Source organism: Ornithorhynchus anatinus, chromosome 5, assembly GCF_004115215.2.
Source record: "Ornithorhynchus anatinus isolate Pmale09 chromosome 5, mOrnAna1.pri.v4, whole genome shotgun sequence".
Taxonomy (NCBI): Eukaryota; Metazoa; Chordata; class Mammalia; order Monotremata; family Ornithorhynchidae; genus Ornithorhynchus; species Ornithorhynchus anatinus.
This window is the reverse complement of record NC_041732.1, coordinates 82,869,210-82,889,805: the sequence shown is the minus strand read 5'-3', so window position 1 is coordinate 82,889,805 and position 20,596 is coordinate 82,869,210. Positions and strand designations below refer to the sequence as shown.

The 20,596-nt window shown below is 47.6% G+C and overlaps 1 protein-coding gene across 6 annotated transcripts in view; it reads right to left on the bottom strand.

The window, feature by feature from the left end:
• Window positions 1-9,916, bottom strand: part of NETO1 (neuropilin and tolloid like 1) — a 148,155-nt gene extending 138,239 nt beyond the window's left edge. For all 6 annotated transcript variants that reach the window (XM_029064300.2, XM_029064301.2, XM_029064302.2 and 3 more), the window contains exons 1-3: window positions 9,831-9,916; window positions 7,481-7,534; window positions 7,086-7,223 (exon numbers count right to left, since the gene is read on the bottom strand). In XM_029064300.2, coding sequence (XP_028920133.1) covers window positions 7,086-7,223; window positions 7,481-7,534; window positions 9,831-9,864 — 226 coding nt within the window. In that variant the 5' untranslated portion in view covers window positions 9,865-9,916. The remainder of the gene's footprint in view (window positions 1-7,085; window positions 7,224-7,480; window positions 7,535-9,830) is intronic.
• Between the last annotated feature and the right edge of the window lie 10,680 nt (window positions 9,917-20,596).

The window sequence follows — 20,596 nt, the reverse complement described above, 5'->3', positions numbered from 1 at the left end:
AACTTGTGTCTCCTTACTTCCTCTACTCTTCATACTTCTAAAGTGTACTTTTAAACTGAACCCTCTTTTCAACGCTCCCACCTCAGACCCCTTGCTCACAGCCATTCTGTCCTGAAACTCTCTTCCCCACAAAATGTGACCAACCATAATTATCTCCATCTTCAAAGCCTTCCGAAAATCCCACCTCCTATTGTACTTTCCCAAAGAGTACAGTGCTTCACATACATTAGGCACTCAAGAAATACCATAGAATGCGATGACTAGAATTTTATAGGGATTTACAAAGTAGTGATTATGATTTTTATGGCATTCCTGTCAAAACCTAGAGGCTAAAAGAGGACTTCATCTTTGGGAGGAAATGGGCTTTTCCCTCAACACGTGGAATAACAAGCTTGAGGAATAATAATAAGTAGGATGGCCCAAGAGAAGCAGTGTGGTCTAGTGGATAGCACATGGGACTGAGAATCGGAAGAACTGGGTTCTAATCTAAGCCCTGCTGCTTATCAGCTGCATGATCTCGGGCAAGTCACTGGCTACCTCAGTTTCCTCATCTAGCCCCTTAAACTTGTGTCCTGTGTGGAACAGGCACTATGTCTGATCTAATTACAGTATATCTACCCAAGGGCTTAGCACAGAGTTTGGTAAATAATGAATATTTAACAAATCCCAGAGTCAGTAGTTATTTTGATGATAAAAATTACTTAAACATCTTAAAATGCTATTTCTTAAGCACTTACTATATGCCAGGCACTGTTCTAAACACTGGGGTAGATACAAAGTAATCAGGTTGGACATAGTCCATGTCTCACATGGGGCTCACAGTCTTAAACGCCATCCTTCAGATGAGGTAATTGAGGCACAGGGAACTGAAGTGACTTGCCCAAGGTTACATAGCAGACAAGTAGTGGTGCCAGAATTAGAGCCTACATCCTTCTGACTCTTTGGTCCGTGCTATATCCACTAGGCAATGCTGCTTCTCAAGTTTTCATAAATATTAAAGACATCACCTTGATCACCACATTCCAAAAGAATGAGAAGAATGACAAATGTAGGACCAATCAGAGTAGTATATTGCTTTCTGTTTCCAGCAAGTTTCTAACCAGATTCTTTATTGAATGACAACTGAAGAATGTAGACAACCATGAACTACTACCAAGATTACAATATGGCTTCGAACCAAGTCCAGGCTTGACAGCCATGATTTTGCAGCAAGGGATAAAGAAGGGCAGAGAAAAAAAAACACTGAGACATTTCTCAGCAAATTTTGACTGTCCAGAGGAGTTATCCAAACTCTTCGTGGCTCAGTGGAAAGAGCCTAGGCTTGGGAGTCGGGGGTCATGGGTACTCATCCTGTCTCTGCCACTTGTCAGCTGTGTGACCTTGGGGAAGTCACTTAACTTCTCTGTGCCTCAGTTCCCTCATCTGTAAAATGGGGATGAAGACTGTGAGCCCCACGTGGGACAACCTGATTACCTTGTATCTACCCCAGTGCTCAGAACGGTGCTTGGCACATAGACATAACAAATACCAACATTATTATTCTGAGTGCAGAATATTCTGACAACTACTACATCAGTCTCCTGACCAATCTCCTGACCATTCTCTTCCCTTTCCAGTTCATACTTCACTCTGCTGCCTGAATTTTTTTTCTGAAACATTATTCTGTATGTCTTCCTATTCCTCAAAAGCCTCCAGTGGTTACTCATTCCTCTCTGCCTTAAGTATACACGCTGAACCATTGATGTCAAGGCACCTGATCAACTCTCATTCATTCATTCATTCAATAGTATTTACTGAGTGCTTACTATGTGCAGAGCACTGTACTAAGCGCTTGGAATGAACAAGTGGGCAACAGATAGAGACAGTCCCTGCCCTTTGATGGGCTTACAGTCTAATCGGGGGAGACAGACAAGAACAATGGCAATAAATAGAGTCAAGGGGAAGAACATCTCGTAAAAACAATGGCAACTAAACAGAATCAAGGTGATGTACATTTCATTAACAAAATAAATAGGGTAATGTAAATATATACAGTTGAGCAGATGAGTATAGTGCTGAGGGGATGGGAAGGGAGAGGGTGAGGAGCAGAGGGAGATGGGGGGAAAAGAGGGTTGAGCTGCGGAGAGCTGAAGGGGGGGCAGTAGAGGGAGAAGGGGAGCTCAGTCTGGGAAGGCCTCTTGGAGGAGGTGAGTTTTAAGTAGGGTTTTGAAGAGGGGAAGAGAATTAGCCTGGCGGAGGTGAGGAGGGAGGGCGTTCCAGGACCACGGGAGGACGTGGCCCAGGGGTCGACGGTGGGATAGGCGAGACCGAGGGACGGTGAGGAGGTGGGCGGCAGAAGTGTGGAGCGTGCGAGGTGGGCAGTGGAAAGAGAGAAGGGAGGAGAGGTAGGAAGGGGCAAGGTGATGTAGAGCCTCGAAGCCTAGAGTGAGGAGTTTTTGTTTGGAGCGGAGGTTGATAGGCAACCACTGGAGGTGTTTAAGAAGGGGAGTGACATGCCCAGATCGTTTCTGCAGGAAGATGAGCCGGGCAGCGGAGTGAAGAATAGACCGGAGCGGGGAGAGAGAGGAGGAAGGGAGATCAGAGAGAAGGCTGACACAGTAGTCTAGCCGGGATATAACAAGAGCCCGTAGCAGTAAGGTAGCCGTTTGGGTGGAGAGGAAAGGGAGGATCTTGGCGATATTGTAAAGGTGAAACCGGCAGGTCTCGGTAACGGATAGGATGTGTGGGGTGAACGAGAGAGACGAGTCAAGGATGACACCGAGATTGCGGGCCCGAGAGACGGGAAGGATGGTCGTGCCATCCACGATGATAGGGAAGTCTGGGAGAGGACCAGGCTTGGGAGGGAAGATGAGGAGTTCAGTCTTGGTCATGTTGAGTTTTAGGTGGTGGGCCGACATCCAGGTGGAGACATCCTGGAGGCAGGAGGAGATGCGAGCCTGAAGGGAGGGGGAGAGGACGGGGCAGAGATGTAGATCTGAGTGTCATCTGCGTAGAGATGGTAGTCGAAGCCGTGGGAGCGAATGAGTTCACCGAGGGAGTGAGTGTAAATGGAGAACAGAAGAGGGCCAAGAACTGACCCTTGAGGAACTCCAACAGTTAAAGGATGGGAGGGGGAGGAGACGCCTGAGAAGGAGACCAAGAATGACCGGCCAGAGAGATAAGAGGAGAATCAGGAGAGACGGAGTCCGTGAAGCCAAGGTGAGATAAGGTGTGGAGGAGGAGGGGATGGTTGACAGTGTCAACTCTCAATATTTTACTCATCCATTTTCTTCAACTACATTCCAGCTTGCATTCTTCGTTCTTCTCAAAATAACTTCCAATGTCTCTCATCTCTCTCATCACTGATCTCTTGTTCATTCCTTTCTGCCTATCTGGAACTCCCCCTTCAGATTCAACAGACTGCAGATCTCAACATCTCCAAAGCCCTTGGAGACATTATTTCTTCTCCAGAAAGCCTTCCCTGATTAATTTCTACCGCTCATCAGTTGGGCACTTGTAACCTCCCATAGCACACTCTATTATATGGACTAACTCATATACATCAATTAATCAACCAATCATCTTTATTGAGCACTTACCGCATGCAGACCACTATACTAAGAACTTGGGAGCGTACATTATAACAGAGCTGGTAGATATGTTCCCTGCTCCCAGTGATCTTGTGGTCTAAAGGGGGAGACAGGCATAAATTTAAATTAATAAATTATGGCTTTGTACATAAGCGCTATGAGGCCGAGTAAGAGTGAATGAAGGGTGCAAATCGGCAGCGAGATAGATGAGAGTGTTTGGATTAACGTGGTGATAGTCTGGTTGGAGAAGAAAGCACAGATTTTAGTGATGCTGTGAAAGGTGCATCAACAAGAACTGGTCACAGATTAAGTATGTGGGTTGAGTGAGAGAGAGAGTCAAGGGTAACATCAAGACGGGGAGGACAGTGGTGTTGCCTACAGCGTTGGGAAAGTCAAGAAGAGGACGGGATTTAGGTAGGATTATGAGGCATTCTGTTTTGGACCTGTGAAGTCTGAGGTGTTGGCAGGACATCCACATAGAGAGGTCCTGAAGACAGGAGGAAATACGAGACTGTAGAGGAGAGAGAACAGGGCTGGAGATGTAGATTTGGGAATCATGATCATAGAGATGGTAGTTGGAGCCATACAACTGAATGAGTTCTCTGAGGGAGTGGGTGCAGATGGAGAACAGAAGGGGATTTAGAACTGAGCCTTGGGGAATTCCCACTGTCGGAATGTGGAAGACAGAGGAGGGGCCCATGAAATAAGCTGAGAAGGACGCTGCCAGAGAGATAGGAGGAGAACCAAGAGAGGACAGTGACACCAAGTTTGGGTATCGTTTCCAGGAAAAGAGGTTGGTCAACAGTGTTGAAGGCAGCTGGGAGACTGAGGAGGATAAGGATGAAGTAGAAGCTGTTGGATTTGGGAAGAAGGAGATCATTTTTGACCACAGAGAGGGCAGTTTCCATGTAGTGAAGGGAGGGGAAGCCAGATCGGAGGTTGTCAAGGAGATAATTGGAGGAGCTGAAGTTCATTCATTCATTCATTCAATAGTATTTATTGAGCGCTTACTATGTGCAGAGCACTGTACTAAGCGTTTGGAATGTACAAATTGGCAACAGATAGAGACAGTCCCTGCCCACTGACGGGCTTAAAGTCTAATCGGGGGAAGTGGAGAACAAGGGTGTTGGCAAAACCTACTAAAGGAGTGTGGAGAGGAATGGTAGGAAAGAAATGGGATGATGACTGGAGGGAATCATGGGGTCAAGGGGTCAAGGGGTTTGGGGCGGGGGGCTCAAGATCTGAGATCTCCTTTCCAGATACTGCTGTGACAGAAGGGAGAGTTGAAGAAAGACAGGAGGAAAGAGGGACTGGAGGGAGCAGGGGAGATTCTAAGGAGATCATGCCTGATGGTTTCAATTTTCTCAATAGAGAGTGCAGCCAGGTCATTAAGGGCAAGAGTTGGGGTAGGTGGGGGGTGGAGTGGGTTTTAGGAGGGAGTTGCAGGGAGGGGGTTTGTGGGAGAGAAGTCAGGTGAGGAGGATGTGGTTGGACAAGAAGCAGCGTGATCTAGTGGCTAGAGAACGGTCCTGGTGATCAGAAGGACCTGGGATCTAATCCCAGCTCTGCCACTTGTCTGCTGCGTGACTTTGGGCAAGTCTTTTCACTTCTCTATGACTCAGTTCTCTCATCTGTAAAATGGGGATTAAGACTGTGAGCCCTATGTGGGACAGGGACTCGGTCCACCTCGGTTGTCTTGGATCTACCCCAGCGATTAGAAGAGTGTCTGGCACGTAGTAAGTGCTTAACAAATACCACAATTAGTAGAGGGATTTCAGAATTGGTGAGGGTTGAGATTGTGATTAGAGATGATGAGATCAAGTGTGTATTCAAGTGGGTGAGGTTGGGGGGTGGAGCATATCCCTTTTTCCTTCTTCTTCTTCCTATTTGAAAATTATTTTGGTGTCTGTCTCTTCCAATCCACTGTAAGCTCCTTAAGGGCCAGAAGCATGTCTACTAACTTTATTATACTCTCCCAGGTGCTTAGCACTGTGCTCTGCACACAGTGGACAATCAATAAATTCTACTGAATGATTGTTTGAAAGTGCCAGGTCGGACTCTTTCACCGACTCCAAGGGAGTAGAACAGGGTTGTGAGATAGATACTCTTCCATCTATTCGATGCGTCCAGCTTTGAAGATGCAATGAGAGATCCGCAAGCTGGAGAAATTCCTCCAGCTCAACAGCTCGACGATTACCAATTTTTTAAGACAATTATCCAGTATAATAGTTTGCTGATGATGTTCCTGGATAATTGTCTTAAAAAATTGGGGTAATCGTCGAGCTGTTGAGCACCTGCATAAGAATATATGCAAATGAATATGAATTGTTCCATTTCAGCCCAGTGATATGGATCAGCAATGAATCCACATTTATGTCCTCAGAAAACCCTACTAACGACCAAATAATTTCATCCGCAACCCAGAAATAAATGCAATAACTGAATTCTCCTACTGAATTAATCAGTCAATCAGTGGTACTTATTGCCAACAATGTATACGCCACAATATATGAAGAGATAACATTTGAAAAGTTAATCACTAAAATCAACCAATTTGGAAGATACTGTGTGGCTTTGCTGGACTATCAAGTTTCATACCAAAATTAAGCCACCCTCAAAATTGTGAAGGTGTTCAAATCTCCTAAATAGTTATGACCTTTGGACCTACCACAGAAGGCAAATCCAGATCACTAGGAAACTCTTCAACTTCACCTAAGAGCCTTACCTAACATCAAATGCAAGACAAGGTCATCAACGACGCAGTCCCGGTTGCAATCGGCTCAGGCGCTTTGAGGCGATCGCTGCAGCACCACTATAGCCCTGGGCAAGCCATGTCAGAAAAATATATATTGCCATGTGGTGAGCTGAATGAGACCTCACATAAGGAGAATATACATTTCAAGCCACAATAAAACAGTCTCAAGCACAGTGGTGTGACAGTCAGACAACTGCAGCAGACACACGGGTCTGACATATAGAGTCTCTTCAAGTGCAGGGACTTCTGAGAAGATCGGGAGATCCAGAAACTGCCTCAAAAGACCGCATGTCTGAAAATGGTCACTGAGAGGCAAGGTCTTCAAACAAGACTTTAATCTTGTGATCCACGGGGAAATACGAGAAAAGACTAAGTTATGTTGCCCGGCAGTGGTCTAGAGTAGCACGGCTGAAGTTCAGGGAATCAAAATAAGACTGAGTTTACACCACATCAAATGCTTCAGGAAAGTAGTATTGGAACAACTGGCTAAAACTGAATGAATTCATCATTCAGATGAATGATATAGATGTATTTATCAATGGTGGGTGTCAAATATTTTGAGCTTTGTATTTTGATTTTCAATTCTAATATCTCTGATTATTAACCTGTCAAAATCCCTAGGTCTTTGAGCAGTGTTTCCACGGACTTAATCTCAGCCTTGGTCTTTAGCTAGTTGAAAAAAAAAATTGCTGGTGGGGAAATTGTTACCCAGTGAAAGGGGCTCAGTTTTTAGGATCATGGATTTCTGTTTTGTTTTTTACCTTCAATGATGTAGATGCACTCTCTGTCAGGTGGGTACTTGCTGGGGTAATTGGGAGATGTGAAGATGCCTCCATCTGGATGTTTTGTCCAAGATCCACATTGCACTGTTTTCTGGGCTTCTGAAGTGGTTTGCTTTTCTGAAAAAGGAAAAAAGAAAAAAGAAAAAAAGACAACCCAGATTCAATGTTTACTTAGCTAAAATAGATGTAACAACCTCTGTGGTGATCTTCACTTGTAAATTAGCTTATAAGCTGTCCTTATTTCGTTTTAGGCAAAAACAAACCACTGTGTTCACTGTCACGGTTTCAGAGAGCACCGATATGTTATTAAATATGAAAGACTCAGAAATAATGGGAAAGAGTTGACAGATGAATTTCTTTTCAAAAGAACATACCTATTCCTTTTTTTGTTGCCCCACAGAAATGAAGGATGATGAGACTTGCAACAACTGAAACAGAGATAAAAGATGGGTTAGTGTCAGTACACGGAAGAATGGAAACAATCCAGCACAGAATCCAGTTCAAGGATACATCATAACCGATCTGTAAAATCCCTCACATATTTTGTACAAACCTGTTCACCTATGGCTTAAACTAAGAAGCTTAAAACCATTACACTGAATTATACAAAGCACAAAATCTCTCAGGGAATCCCTCAGTTTCATGTCTTGCTTCCTTACAGAATTTTGGAGGTATAACAACAGATTCAGGTGAAAGAAAATGCTTTATTTTCCTCCGGCCCCACAGTCTCTGAAGCCATGTCACTTGTTAGTCACGGATTCTCAGGGAAGGTTGAGATTTTCAATTTTGAGTTAATGGAGGTTGGCCAGGGGAGGGCAACCGAAATCCTTAAAGGCGATGCCCATATCAAAGCTTTCCACCACGTTTCCCTTCATTTTGCAGAAAACCATGTTCCTAGCAAGTATCCTAAGTTTCTAACTTCTCCTATCTATAAAAAAAAAAAGACAAACCCGGCTTCTTTCTGAAAGAGAAGCAGCAAGAAGCAAAGGGAAAAAAAAAGAAAACAAACAGAAGTGGCAAGGCTCTCCAAGCATAACCACTGCTGTCTTAGGTCTTTAAGGGACGGGCGAAATTTCCCCCTGTAGCCTTGTAGGTTAAAGACTTTGACTCAGTACCCCATTGTAATCAAGAAACTGGACCTTCATTAGTGGTCAGATATTTCTCACCAGTAACATACCCTTATTAGAATGACTGAAAAGGAATAAATCCATTCCCTCTTCCCTTGGCTTCAGTGATAATAATAATGATGGTATTTGTGAAGGGCTTGCTATGTGCCAGGCACTGTTCTAATCGCCGGGGTAGATACAAGATAATCGGATTGGACAGAGTCCCCGTCCCACATAGCGCTCACAGTCTTAATCCCCATTTTACAGATGAGGGAACTGAGGCACAGAGAAGTGAAGTGGCTTCAGCCTCCAAACTGGGGAGAGATCGCAAGTTTGGAGGTTGTTGGATTTGAATCTGTCCCCCGTAAAGCAGGTCTGGGTTTGCTCCCCACCTCTCTTTGGCTTCCTTCTGACCTCCGTGCCCCCCGGGAACCCCACCGAGACGAATGGTCCAGCCGGGGACCTCGGCCAACGCGGTGTGGGTTTCCACCTGGAGCTTGCTCATCACCAGCAAGAGAATCTCCCGAAAAATCTCCGGGCCCTGCTCTGGGCAGCCATGTTCCTGGGCTTAACTTTTCTGCCTTGGACCATCCGCATCGGCTCCACTAATTCCCGCACCCCCATACCCCCGCCCCCGCCCGCCGCAGGCCGCCTTCGCTCCGGGAGCTAGAGATGCTCCCCGCATCCTGGGCCTCCGTGCCCGGGGAGGCCAGGGGACCGGGGCCACCACCCAAGCCGCTGCCTTCCCCTGCCCTGGCTACTTTGGTCTGCTGCGTGGCCCCGGGCAAGTCCTTTCCCTTCTCTGGGCCTCAGTGACCTCGTCTGGAAAATAGGGATGGAGACGGTGAGCCCCTACCTGGGACGGGGACTGTGTCCAACCAGATTCGCTGGTATCCGCCCCGGGGCTGAGTACCGTGCCTGGCGCATAGTAAGCGCTTAACAAATGCCACGGTTATTATTATTATTATTATCACTCGGGGATCCTCCAGACTAGACCACCACCACCCCCGCCCCGGCTGAAGCTCCCTCCTCTCCCCTCCCCTTCAACCCGGGTCCGGCCAGGGGGGATGGGGCAGTGCCCAGGATGGGGGTGGGGGGCAGGGCGGGTCCCGGGACGGGGGGGATGGGGCAGTGCCCAGGATGGGTATGGGGGGACAGGGTGGGTCCCGGGACGGGGGGATGGGGCAGTGCCCAGGATGGGGGGAGAGAGGAGGGGGCAGGACCGGTCCCGGGAGGGGGGGGGACGGGACAGTGCCCAGGATGGGGGGAGAGAGGAGGGGGCAGGACCGGTCCCGGAACGGGGGGATGGGGCAGTGCCCAGGATTGGGGGGGTGAGAAGGGCGGGTCCCGGGACCGGGGGGATGGGGCAGTGGTGCGAGAGGACAGCGCCCTGAGCCAGAGGGCACCGTCCCGAGGGTGATGCTGGGCGTGGCGAAAAGGGGGCTCCGAGACCCCCTGCGACGCCTGGCTCCCCCGTCCCGCACCGGGAGAGCGGGTCCTGGCCCCGGCCCCCACCCCCCCCCCCGACCCCCGTCGCCCCCCGGGCGGGCGGGCCCGGCCAGTCCCGCGGCCGGAGGAAAGTTTGGCACGGACCCCCGGGGCCACGACGGTCACTCACGGGGGAAGCAGCAGCAGCAGCGTCCGGGGCCCATGGCTGGTCCAGTGGCCGTCCCTGTCCCCGGGGGCTCGGGGCGGCCCCAGGGCCATGGAGAGTCGGGGCGGGGTCCGGCGGGCGCGGGCGGCGGGCCGCTGGCCGGGCTGGGCCGGGCCCGGCCTCGGGGGCGGGGGCGCCTTGGCCCGCCTCCCCTGCCCCGTCCCGTCCCGTCCCGTCCCGTCCCGTCCCGTCCCGCCCCGCCGCCGCTCCGGGGGCCGCGGCGCTCGCTGCTCCGGCCGCCGTCACCGCTCCTCCGCCGGGGGCCCTTCGCTGCGCTCACCGCTCCTCCGCCGGGGGCTGGAGCGGGGGCTGGGGCTCCGAGCGCCGGCTGCCAGCACCTCCCATCCCATCCCCTCCACTCTCCTCCCCTCCTCTCCCCTCCCCTCCGGCTCCGCCGAGGACCGGGAGGACCCGGCAAAAGCAGGCGGGGACCGCCCACCGGGGGGGCGGGGCGCTCCTCGGACACCCCTCCTCACCCAGCCACCCACCCAACACACACACACGGGGGCACGTCCCCCTCCCCACACCCTGGACATCAGCAGGTCCTTCGTGGGCAGCCAGCAGGGGCACGAGGGAAGGCTGCCCCGGAGCCGGGGGGGGGGCTTCGGGTCCAGGGGATGGTCGACCCCCGGGGCTTTCTGTCGGCTCGAGGCGGCCGGGAGACCCCCCGCCCTCCATACATACATACTCACACACACACCCGGGCACGCCCCCCACCCTGGACATCAGCAGGTCCTTCGGGCCTCCCGGGTGGGCATCCAGCAGGGGCACGAGGGAAGGCTGCACTGAAGCCGGGTGGGCTTCGGGCTCAGGGGATGGTCGACCCCCAGGGCTTTCCGTCGGCTAGAGGCGGCCGGGAGGCCCTCCCCCCTCCACACACACAGACACACATACACACACCCAGGCCCCCGGGCATGCCCCGCCCTCCCCCAACCCTGGACATCAGCAGGTCCTTCGTGGGCATCCAGCGGGGGCTCGAGTAAAAGCTGCTATAAAGCCGGGTGGGCTTCGAGACCAGGGGCGGCTCGACCCTCTCACGACGTTCTGTCTGCTAGAGGCAGCCGGGAGACCCTCCCCCCTCCCTAAACCCACGGGCACACCCCCCCACCCTGGACATCAGCAGGTCCTTGTGAGCATCCAGCAGGGGCACGAGTGAAGGCTGCTCCGAAGCTGGGTGGGCTTCGGGCCCAAGGGATGGTCGACTCCCAGGGCTTTCTGTCTGCTAGAGGCAGCCCCCTCCACACCCCTCCACTCCCTAAACAGAAGGCCATGGCAGCGCGGGGGATCCGAAGATGCCGTAGCCCACTAGAAATCACCCCAGATCCTAGGGGAGCCACAGATAGAATGCAGACTCCCGGTCGGTCCGCAGAGATCGTCCGGCCAGGATAACTCCCTCTCCACCGGCACCGGCTTCTGCCCCCACGGAGGGCCAAGTGGGGTGCGGAGAGTTCGGGCTCGTGCCAGGATGTGTGCTTCATGTGCATGTGTTCGCATGTGAATGTGCATTTATGGAAGCACTTGAACAGGCAGTCCTCTTATGTGTGGGTGAGTGTAAGTGCATTTCGTAAGTGTGCCTGAGCATTTATGGGTATGGGAGACCGTGGGTGTGTTCATAAACGCACAGGTGTGTATCTATGTCTACATGCACATGCTCATGTATACATGCTGCCATGCATGTCTGAATGTGTAGGGGTGGATAAACTCAACGACCTGTGCCTCTGTCCATTTAAGGCACCCCATTGGCTCTCTCCCCCCTACTTAGCCTTGTTCTCCTGTTACACTCTACCTCACATACTTCTACTCTCTGTTCACATCCTCCTCCTCTCGCCTGAAACCCCTTCCCACTTCATATCCTGCAGACCGCTCCTCTCCCCGTCTTCAAGGCCCTTCTGAAATCATCTCTCCACAGGGTCTTCTGTGATGAAGTTCACATCCCCTTTTCTTAGACTCCCTCCAAATGCCACATTAGTGCTTACACGTCACTTAAGCACTTGGATGAGCACAGAGCTAAGAGTTAGAAGACATAGGTTCCAATCCGGGCTCTGCCACTTGTCTACCGTGTGACCTTGGTCGAGTCACTTCATTTTTCTGGGCCTCAGTTACCTCATATGTAAAATGGGGATTAAGACTGTGAGCCCCGTGCGGGATCGGGACTGCGTCCAACCTGATTACCTTGTATCTACCCCAGAGCTTAGAAGAGTGCTTGGCACATAGTAAGTACTTAACAAATATCACTATTATTATTATTATTATTATTATATAGCATATATAGATAGCATTATAGCACTTAAGTGCCTATCTTTATACTCTAATGGTTCTTCTTAACTATAAATTATTTTAGTATCTGTCTCTTCAGCAACAGTTCTAGCTCCTTGAAGGCAAGGATTAATGTGTACTATATTGTAATCATCCAAGCACTTGGAACAATATTTTGCACACAGCTGGTGTGCAATATAAATTATTGATGAATTGGTACATGTGCATTTAAGTAGGTATGTAGTCACGTGAGTACACATACACACTGTATGCGTACTTACTAATACTTATGTATACATATTATTAATAGTAATAATAATAATTGTGGTATTTGTTAAGCGCTTACTATGTGTCAGTCACTACACTAAGCGCTGGGGTCAATACAAGGTCCCGCATAGGGGTCACAGTCTTAATCCCCATTTTCCAGATGAGGCAACTAAGGCCCAGAGAAGTGAAGCAATTTGCCTAAGCTCACACAGCAGACCTGTAGCAGATGCAGGATTATAACCCAGATCCTTCTGACTCCCAGGTTAATTGTCTCTCCACTAAGCCAAGCCATTTTTGCTTACTGGCCTCACCCAGACAGGTCCCCATCCCCAGTCTGACCATCCCTTCTGTCCTTTCCCCAAGTTGACAGAAGGGTGAGGCTGAACCCAGGAGATCTTGGGCCAGGCTTGGCAAGGCTACAGCAGCTGCAAGGCTCTGGGAAGACGCTCCAAACTAAGGACACAGCCCCGGCCCCATATGTCTCACATACCTCCCAGAGGAAGATGGAAATCATCCCCTTCCACTGGCATTCCAGCGGGATTGCCAGGGCTCTCTCTGTCCACCAAGCTCTTGATCTCAGAGTCCCCACCAATAGGCTCTGGTCTCAGGGCGGTCAGTCTGGTGCAGAGAGCCCCAGGGTCACGCTTCAAACCCTGCCTCTTAATAAAAATAACTGTGGTTTTCATTAAGCATTTACTGTGTACCAGGCACCATACTAAGCTCTGGGGTAGTTACGAGCAAATCAGGTTGGACAGAGTCCCTGTCCCGCATGGGGCTCCCAGTCTCCATCCCCCTTTTACAGATGAGGGAACTGAGACAGAGAGAAGTGAAGTGACCTGCCCAAGGTCACACAGCAGACAAGTAGCAGAGCTGGGATTAGAACTCATGACCTTCTGACTCCCAGGCCCATGCTCCATCCACTACACCACAGACCAAGCCCAGCGCTTGGAGTTCAAACATCAATAAATGAGCCTGCTGCTGCTCTGCCTTTTGGGGTAAAATGGTTGAAAAATCAAGGGCTGCAGGGGAACTGGCCCTGCTCCCAGGCATTGCCTTTGACCTCGAGGGACATTGGCAAATACCATGGAGTACGAATCCACAGAATAAACCCTGGGTAAAGCAGGAGCTCCATTTCTACCCAAAAGAAGTTATAGTTACCCAATCCCAAATGGATCTCATAGACACCCAGAGTTTATCAAAGTAACTTCTTGAAAAAAAAAAAGAAATCTTTAACAGTATATATGCTTTTGAAGGCCCCATCTAATAACAACAGCATTTGTTAAGTGCTTACTATGTGCCAGGCACTGTTCTAAGTGCTCTTAATTTGTATCCTATTTCCTTTAATGTTTGAGTCTATTGCCTCTCATATTGAGGCTTTCCCTTGATCTCTGTAAGTAATGCATCAAAGTTAACATTGAGCAATTTTATTTTTAGCCATAGTTCCATTAAGTCCATTATTCATTTATACTGGTGTCTGCCTCCCACTCTAGACTGTAAGCGCGTTATGGAAAAGGATCATAAGAATAATATTAATAATGGTACTAGTTAAGTGCTTATTATATGCCAAGCCCTGGCACTATCACGTTTACCAACTCCATTTATATTGTTACATTGTACTTCATTTATATTGTATATTGTATTGTAGGGAAGCAGCGTGGCTCAGTGGAAAGAACCCGGGCTTGGGAGTCAGAGGTCATGGGTTCGAATCCCATCTCTGCCACTTGTCAGCTGTGTGACTGTGGGCAAGTCACTTCACTTCTCTGTACCTCAGTTACCTCATTTGGAAAATGGGGATGAAGACTGTGAACCTCACGTGGGACAGTTTGATTACCCTGTATCTACCCCAGTGCTTAGAACAGTGCTCCGCACATAATAAGCGCTTAACAAATACCAACATTATTATTGTACTCTCCCAAGCGCTTGGTTCAGTGCTCTGAACACACAGTAAGTGCTCTATAAATACAATTGATTGATTGATGGAAAATAGGCTCCCAGAACCCTGTATATCTACTTTTGGCTGTCTTTGAGACAGTGACTCAAGAACTCCTGTATGCTGATTAATGGATTCTTGAGGTACACACATCAGAAGACATATAGACATCCTAGAGGAAGCACAATAATATCGACCATCAGTAAAACAGAAGAAAACCAAGGATGGGGCTAGTATGTATCTGGGCTACCCTATATGTGATAAAAGATTTTTTACAGGCAAGGAAAATTTGGTGTCATCAAATTCTGCTACCTAGGGTGACCATTAGCTAACGAAGCTCAGAAAGAAAAAGAGGCCAGAGGAAGAAGGGCAGCATTTGCAGGGATGGAGACAGACTTTGGTTGATGACAGTGGAGCACCTAACCCCTTCTTACCAAACTAAAGATCACCAAAGCAATTACAACATCCACCTTGCTTTGCGGCTATAATAATGATGTTGGCATTTGTTAAGTGCTTACTATGTGCAGAGCACTATTCTAAGCGCTGGGTAGATACAGGGTAATCAGGTTGTCCCACGTGAGGCTCACAGTTAATCCCCATTTTCCAGATGAGGTAACTGAGGCACAGAGAAGTTCAGTAACTTGCCCACAGTCACACAGCTGACAAGTGGCAGAGCCAGTATTCAAACCCATGACCTCTGACTCCCAAGCCCGGGCTCTTTCCACTGAGCCACGCTGCTTCTCCAAGAGAACTGGGTCTATCCCAGAAACATATCCAGCTTCTCAAGCAGTTTCATCAGTGTCCTCCCTCTACATCAGATAGAAGGATAAGATTCCCAGTGATTAGGTCCTGGAATGTAGGCAGCTGAGCAGCATTAAAGCACTGCTCAACAGAGGAGAATGGAAAGCAGCATGATGCCCAACTGCTTTATGGGGAACTGAAGGGGCCAGACCCAAGCCGGTAGGGCAGACTAAGTGATTTATTTATGGCATTTGTTAGGCACTTACTATGTGCTGAACACTGTTATAAGCACTAGGGCAGATAAAGTTAATCAGGTCAGACACAGTCCCTGTCCCACTTGGGGCTCATAGTCTAAGAGAGAGGGAGATCAGGTTTTGAATCCCCATTTTTCAGCTGAAGAGCCTTTGGCACAGAAAAGTGAAGTGACTTGCCCCAGGTCACACAGCTAGCAAGTGGCAGAGTTGGAGTTATTATTATTACTATTAAAGTAGTATTTGTTAAGTTCTTATCATAATAATAATGTTAAGCACTTATTATATGTCAAGCATTATTCTAAAGGCTGAGATAGATACGAGCTAATCAGGTTGGACACAGTCCTTGTCCCATATGGGGCTCACAGTCTTAACTCCCATTTCTCAGATGAGGTAACTGAGGCACAGAGAAATGAAGTGACTTGCCCAGGGTCAGACAGCAGACCCATGGTGGAGCCTGGGTTAGAACCCAGGTCTTCTGACTCCCAGACCTGGAGTCTTTCCACTAAGCCACACTACTTCCCAGAGCAGGGAGATTTCAGACATTGTGAAGAGCAGCATTGAATCGCTGGTGCCTGGACTTGCTGGGGCTCAGCCCGGAGGCCCAGAGACAAAGTTGGCTCAGGAGGTCTGCAGTCAAGAGGGCAGATTCCTGTGGTTTGCCACTACTGACTTGAATGATCTGATTTTTTTATGGGATTTGTTAAGTACTTACTATGTGCCAGGCTCTGCACTAAGCCCTGGGATAGATACAAGCTAATTGGATTGGACACAGTCCATGTCCCACATGGGGCTCACAGACTTAAATCCCCTTTTACAGATGAGGGAACTGAAGCCCAGAGAAATGAAATGACTTGCCTAAGGTCACACAGCAGACAAGTGACAGAGCCAGGATTAGAACCTATGTCTTCTGACTCCCTGGCCCGTGCTCTCTCCACTAGGAATCACTCCTTGTCTATACTGTCCCATTTACTAGATCATCTCCTGTCCTTCCCTCTCATTGACTATACAGCCATCCTGAAGATTATTGGTCTTTTGGGTATTGACCAATAATTTTTAGATTTCTGTAAAGTCACAGTTCTGGAGTTATGGGAGCAGAGAGAGCAAGATGGGCCTGATGAGAAAAATCCTGAGGCTGTGAGGTACAGAAATCATATCTAGAACACTGTTTATTAAATGAAAGTAAATTGTCCCATTGTATCTGTGGCTAAGACATTTCCCAGTTCTTTGTTCCAGTTTCTCTTTCACCTGCCAATCTCTTTCACACTCAGCAGAAGAGGACATTAGGGAATGCCAAGAAATGCTTTGTTTTCCTTTGGCAAACAAAGGGTGGGGGGCGGGGCCTCAACAAATACCCCAAAAAGATCTATTTTAGTACATAAGACATGTGGAAATGAATTAGATTAATAGATATTGGCAGAGAGTAGACAGTGATTTGTTAAGGGAACTTGTGTTTGCAAACTAGATCAGTGGCATTTGGATGGAATCACTGAATCACTTTGGAGAGCCGTAATCCACATCAACCAATCACTTAATCAGTGATATTCAATGGGCGCTTACTGTGTGCAGAGCACTGTACTAAGTGCTCGGGAGAGTACGATATAACAGAGTTGGTAGACAAGATCTCTGCCCACAAGGAGGTCACAGTCTAGAGAGAGGGGCTTAGAATTCTGAGGGAGGAGCATAGTTTAGAGGAAGGAGTTACGTCTGCAGAAAAAGCCTTATTTCTAACCGAAAGAACTACACATGGTTCACCCACCACCAGGATGTGAAGATCATCCATGGCAAGAAATAGGAGGGAATGAGCCTTAGAAGAAAGAGATCAGGACTCCGGAGGAGAGAGATGGAGAGGGAAAGAGAAGAGAAAGAGAAAAGAGAAGGGAGGGAAGAAAGAAAGAGAAAGGAAAGGAACCAAGAGATCATTTTAAATGGGCAAGGAGGAAACTTAGAGTGAGTCAGTCACTCAATCAAATTTATTGAGTGCATACAGCAAGCAGAACATCATACTAAGTCCTTGGGAGAATACAGTATGACCATAAACAGGCACATTGCCTGCCCACCACAAGCTTACAGTCTAGAGGGGAAGCCATACATCAATAGAAATAAACAAATTACAGGGAGGAACTCAAATTCAGAGAAATACTAAAATTCATGAAGTTTTCACATATCGATTAATAAACAACTAATCATGTATGATGAAACTGATAAGACACTTACAAAAAAGAAGCTCTAAAAAAAGAACTCTTTAAAGTGAAACATCATTTTGATCTCACTAAGAAGTAAAAGGCTTTTTCGAAGTTATCAGGCTCTGTGCAGAACACAAATCTTGTTACAATTCTTTTCTGCCTCCAATAAAGCGATGTAATGAGCACAAGTAGAATAGGTACCCAGAGGGAAATGGAACGCAACAGTAATATTCAGGGAAAAAAAAAATACAATTTGGGGCATTTACCTTAAGGAAGAGTTTTGATGTAAAAAACCAGAACACCTGTCCCCATCAACAGGTCTGCAGTTTCCTTTCAATGGGGAGTCATATTTTGTCATAAAGATGGAACATGGTATCCTTTGCCATGCCCTTCTTCAAAGCAGGGCCCGTCTTCCCCTGGACACTCAACTCATGAGACTGCAGCATCTTTGCCTGAGATCTAACTGAATGGAGACAGCCTTCCATACACACAGAGAGGCAAGGAATCCTGAACGTTAAATGCTTAAGCACTTAGTACAGTGCTAAACGCTTAGTACAGTGCAAATACGATTGAATGAATGCAGCTTCTGGGAGATGGCATCACTCAACTCCCGATTCCCCTCCAGGACGTTGAAGTGATGGGACAAACCAAGGAGAAAAGCAATTTTCGAATGAGCTATCGAGTCAGAAAAATCTCAGTTTTTGAGACAAATGAGCAAGCAGCAAGCTTGTCGGTGGGTGGATATTTGAATTATAGTTTATTTTGGGAACGTAGTTCATCCTACTCAGTATCGCGAATCTACCTTCTCTACATCTCAAATCCACCTGCGCTAATCTCCTTGTTTCAATTGTACCTTTCTTCTGGGGAAGGGGGAACTCTGGTCTAGTTCATGCTGCTTTCCATTAGCAACTTGCTGCACGGAGCTATGGAAATTAAGGTCTGATGCACTCTAAGGCACTAGCATATAGAAAAAAACTATAGTATATTATAGAAGGAGCTAAAGATGAAGTTAATGAAAGGGATATTTTCTCAGTCTGTAAAAGTTTATCTGAAAATTAATCAATCAGTGCTTACTATGTGCAGAGCACTGTAATAAGTGTTTGGGAGAGTACAATGCAACAATAAGAATAATAACAATGTTGGTATTTGTTAAGCGCTTACTATGTGCAAAGCATATTCTAAGCACTGGGGAAGATACAGGGTAATCAGGTTGTCCCACGTGAGGCTCACAGTTAATCCCCATTTTTACAGATGAAGTAATTGAGGCACAGAGAAGTTAAGGGACTTGCCCACGGTCACACGGCTGACAAGTGGCAGAGCCAGGATTCGAACCCATGACCTCTGACTCCCAAGCCTGGGTTCTTTCCACTGAGCCACGCTGCTTCTAACAAAATTAGTGGGCATGTCCCCTGTAATAAACAAGCATACAGTCTAGAAGGGGAGATGGACATTAATATAAACAAATAATTTATAATCTATAATTCAAAGATATTTACTAAAGTGCTGTGGAGTTGGAGGTGTGGAGAATATCAGATGTCCAAAGGTCACAGATACAAGTGCATAGGTGATGCAAAAGGGAGAGCAAGCCGGGGGAAAAAGGACTTCATTCATTCAATAGTATTTATTGAGCTCTTACTATGTGCAGAGCACTGTACTAAGCGCTTGGAATGTACAATTCGGCAACAGATAGAGACAATCCCTGCCCAATGACAGGCTCATTTAATCGGGGAAGACCCCTTGGAGGAAATGTAACCTTTACGGTGCTTTAACGGTGGAGAGATAAAACCAGCGAATAACCAGCAACCCTTACCACGTTGTGTGTGCTAATAACTTTCCTTGCTTTTCATAAACGCTGGAGTCAGTACCTGTTACAATTTTCGGTTCCCCCTCCCATTTTACAGTCTCTTAAAAACTCTCCTTAAATCATCACCCCATACTGAATTGTAAACCCAGGGTGGTCTCTCTTCTATTCATACTTATTGGGCACTTACTGTATGCAGAGGACTGTACTGAGAGCTTGGGACAGTACAATATAACCATATAACAAATACATTCTCTGCCTACAGCTAGCATACAGTCTAGAGGGGACACATTCCTTTCCCAAAAGGAATTTGTTTGTAACCTGAGGTCATCAGGAAACTGAGGAGATCAAGAATTCTCCATACTCTGGCCATTCCCCAGCTTTGCCCCAAAGCCGATGTTTCGGAGAGAAAATGTAGGAAACAGACATCACTGTTAGAAGCCTTTGGAATGCAGCTCTTCCTGAGATATTGGTTGCGTTCATCTTCGCATAACCTTCAAAGATATAGTTTCAAAAAAGCGTGCTGCGTGACACTCTTGTGTCCAAAATAACTTCAGTTTTACAAATACACAGTTCCCCCACTTCTGGCAGCAAACTGAATCTAATTTCCGAAAAATCAAGTTAAGCTCCCTAAACCACCTCCTCCTCTGCAATCAAGATAATGGTTACCTAGCCATATATTTAGATGACACACAATAGCTGTATTGGGACCCAAAAAAAATCTCTGGTGGTAAAATATTCTTTGGGCTTGTGGGGTAAGAATCTGCAGTTTTTTATGCAATGCTAGAATAAAAGTAATAATAATAATGTTGGTATTTATTAAGCGCTTACTATGTGCAGAGCACTTTTCTAAGCGCTGGGATATACAGGGTAATCAGGTTGTCCCACATGAGACTCACAGTCTTAATCCCCATTTTACAGATGAGGTAACTGAGGCACAGAGAAGTTAAGTGACTTGCCCACAGTCACACAGCTGACAAGTGGCAGAGCCAGGATTCGAACTCATGACCTCTGACTCCCAAGCCCATGCTCTTTCCACCGAGCCACGCTGCTTCTCTACCACTTCTACAAAGAATTATTGTGAGTCCAAAAAATTTCAGAAAGGGAGGACTTTGAAAATAAACAGGACCTGCAGTCTAGAGCACACAGATATGAAAGGCTGATTCCAATCCTGCCTTAAAAAAAGGGAGTGTCTCCATTTACAGGAAGCCTACATTTGGGACCCAGATTCTGTTTTTTATGTGCCACAAAGTTTCCTTTCTTCCTTTCATCCCAACTCCCCTGTTCAGTTTACATCC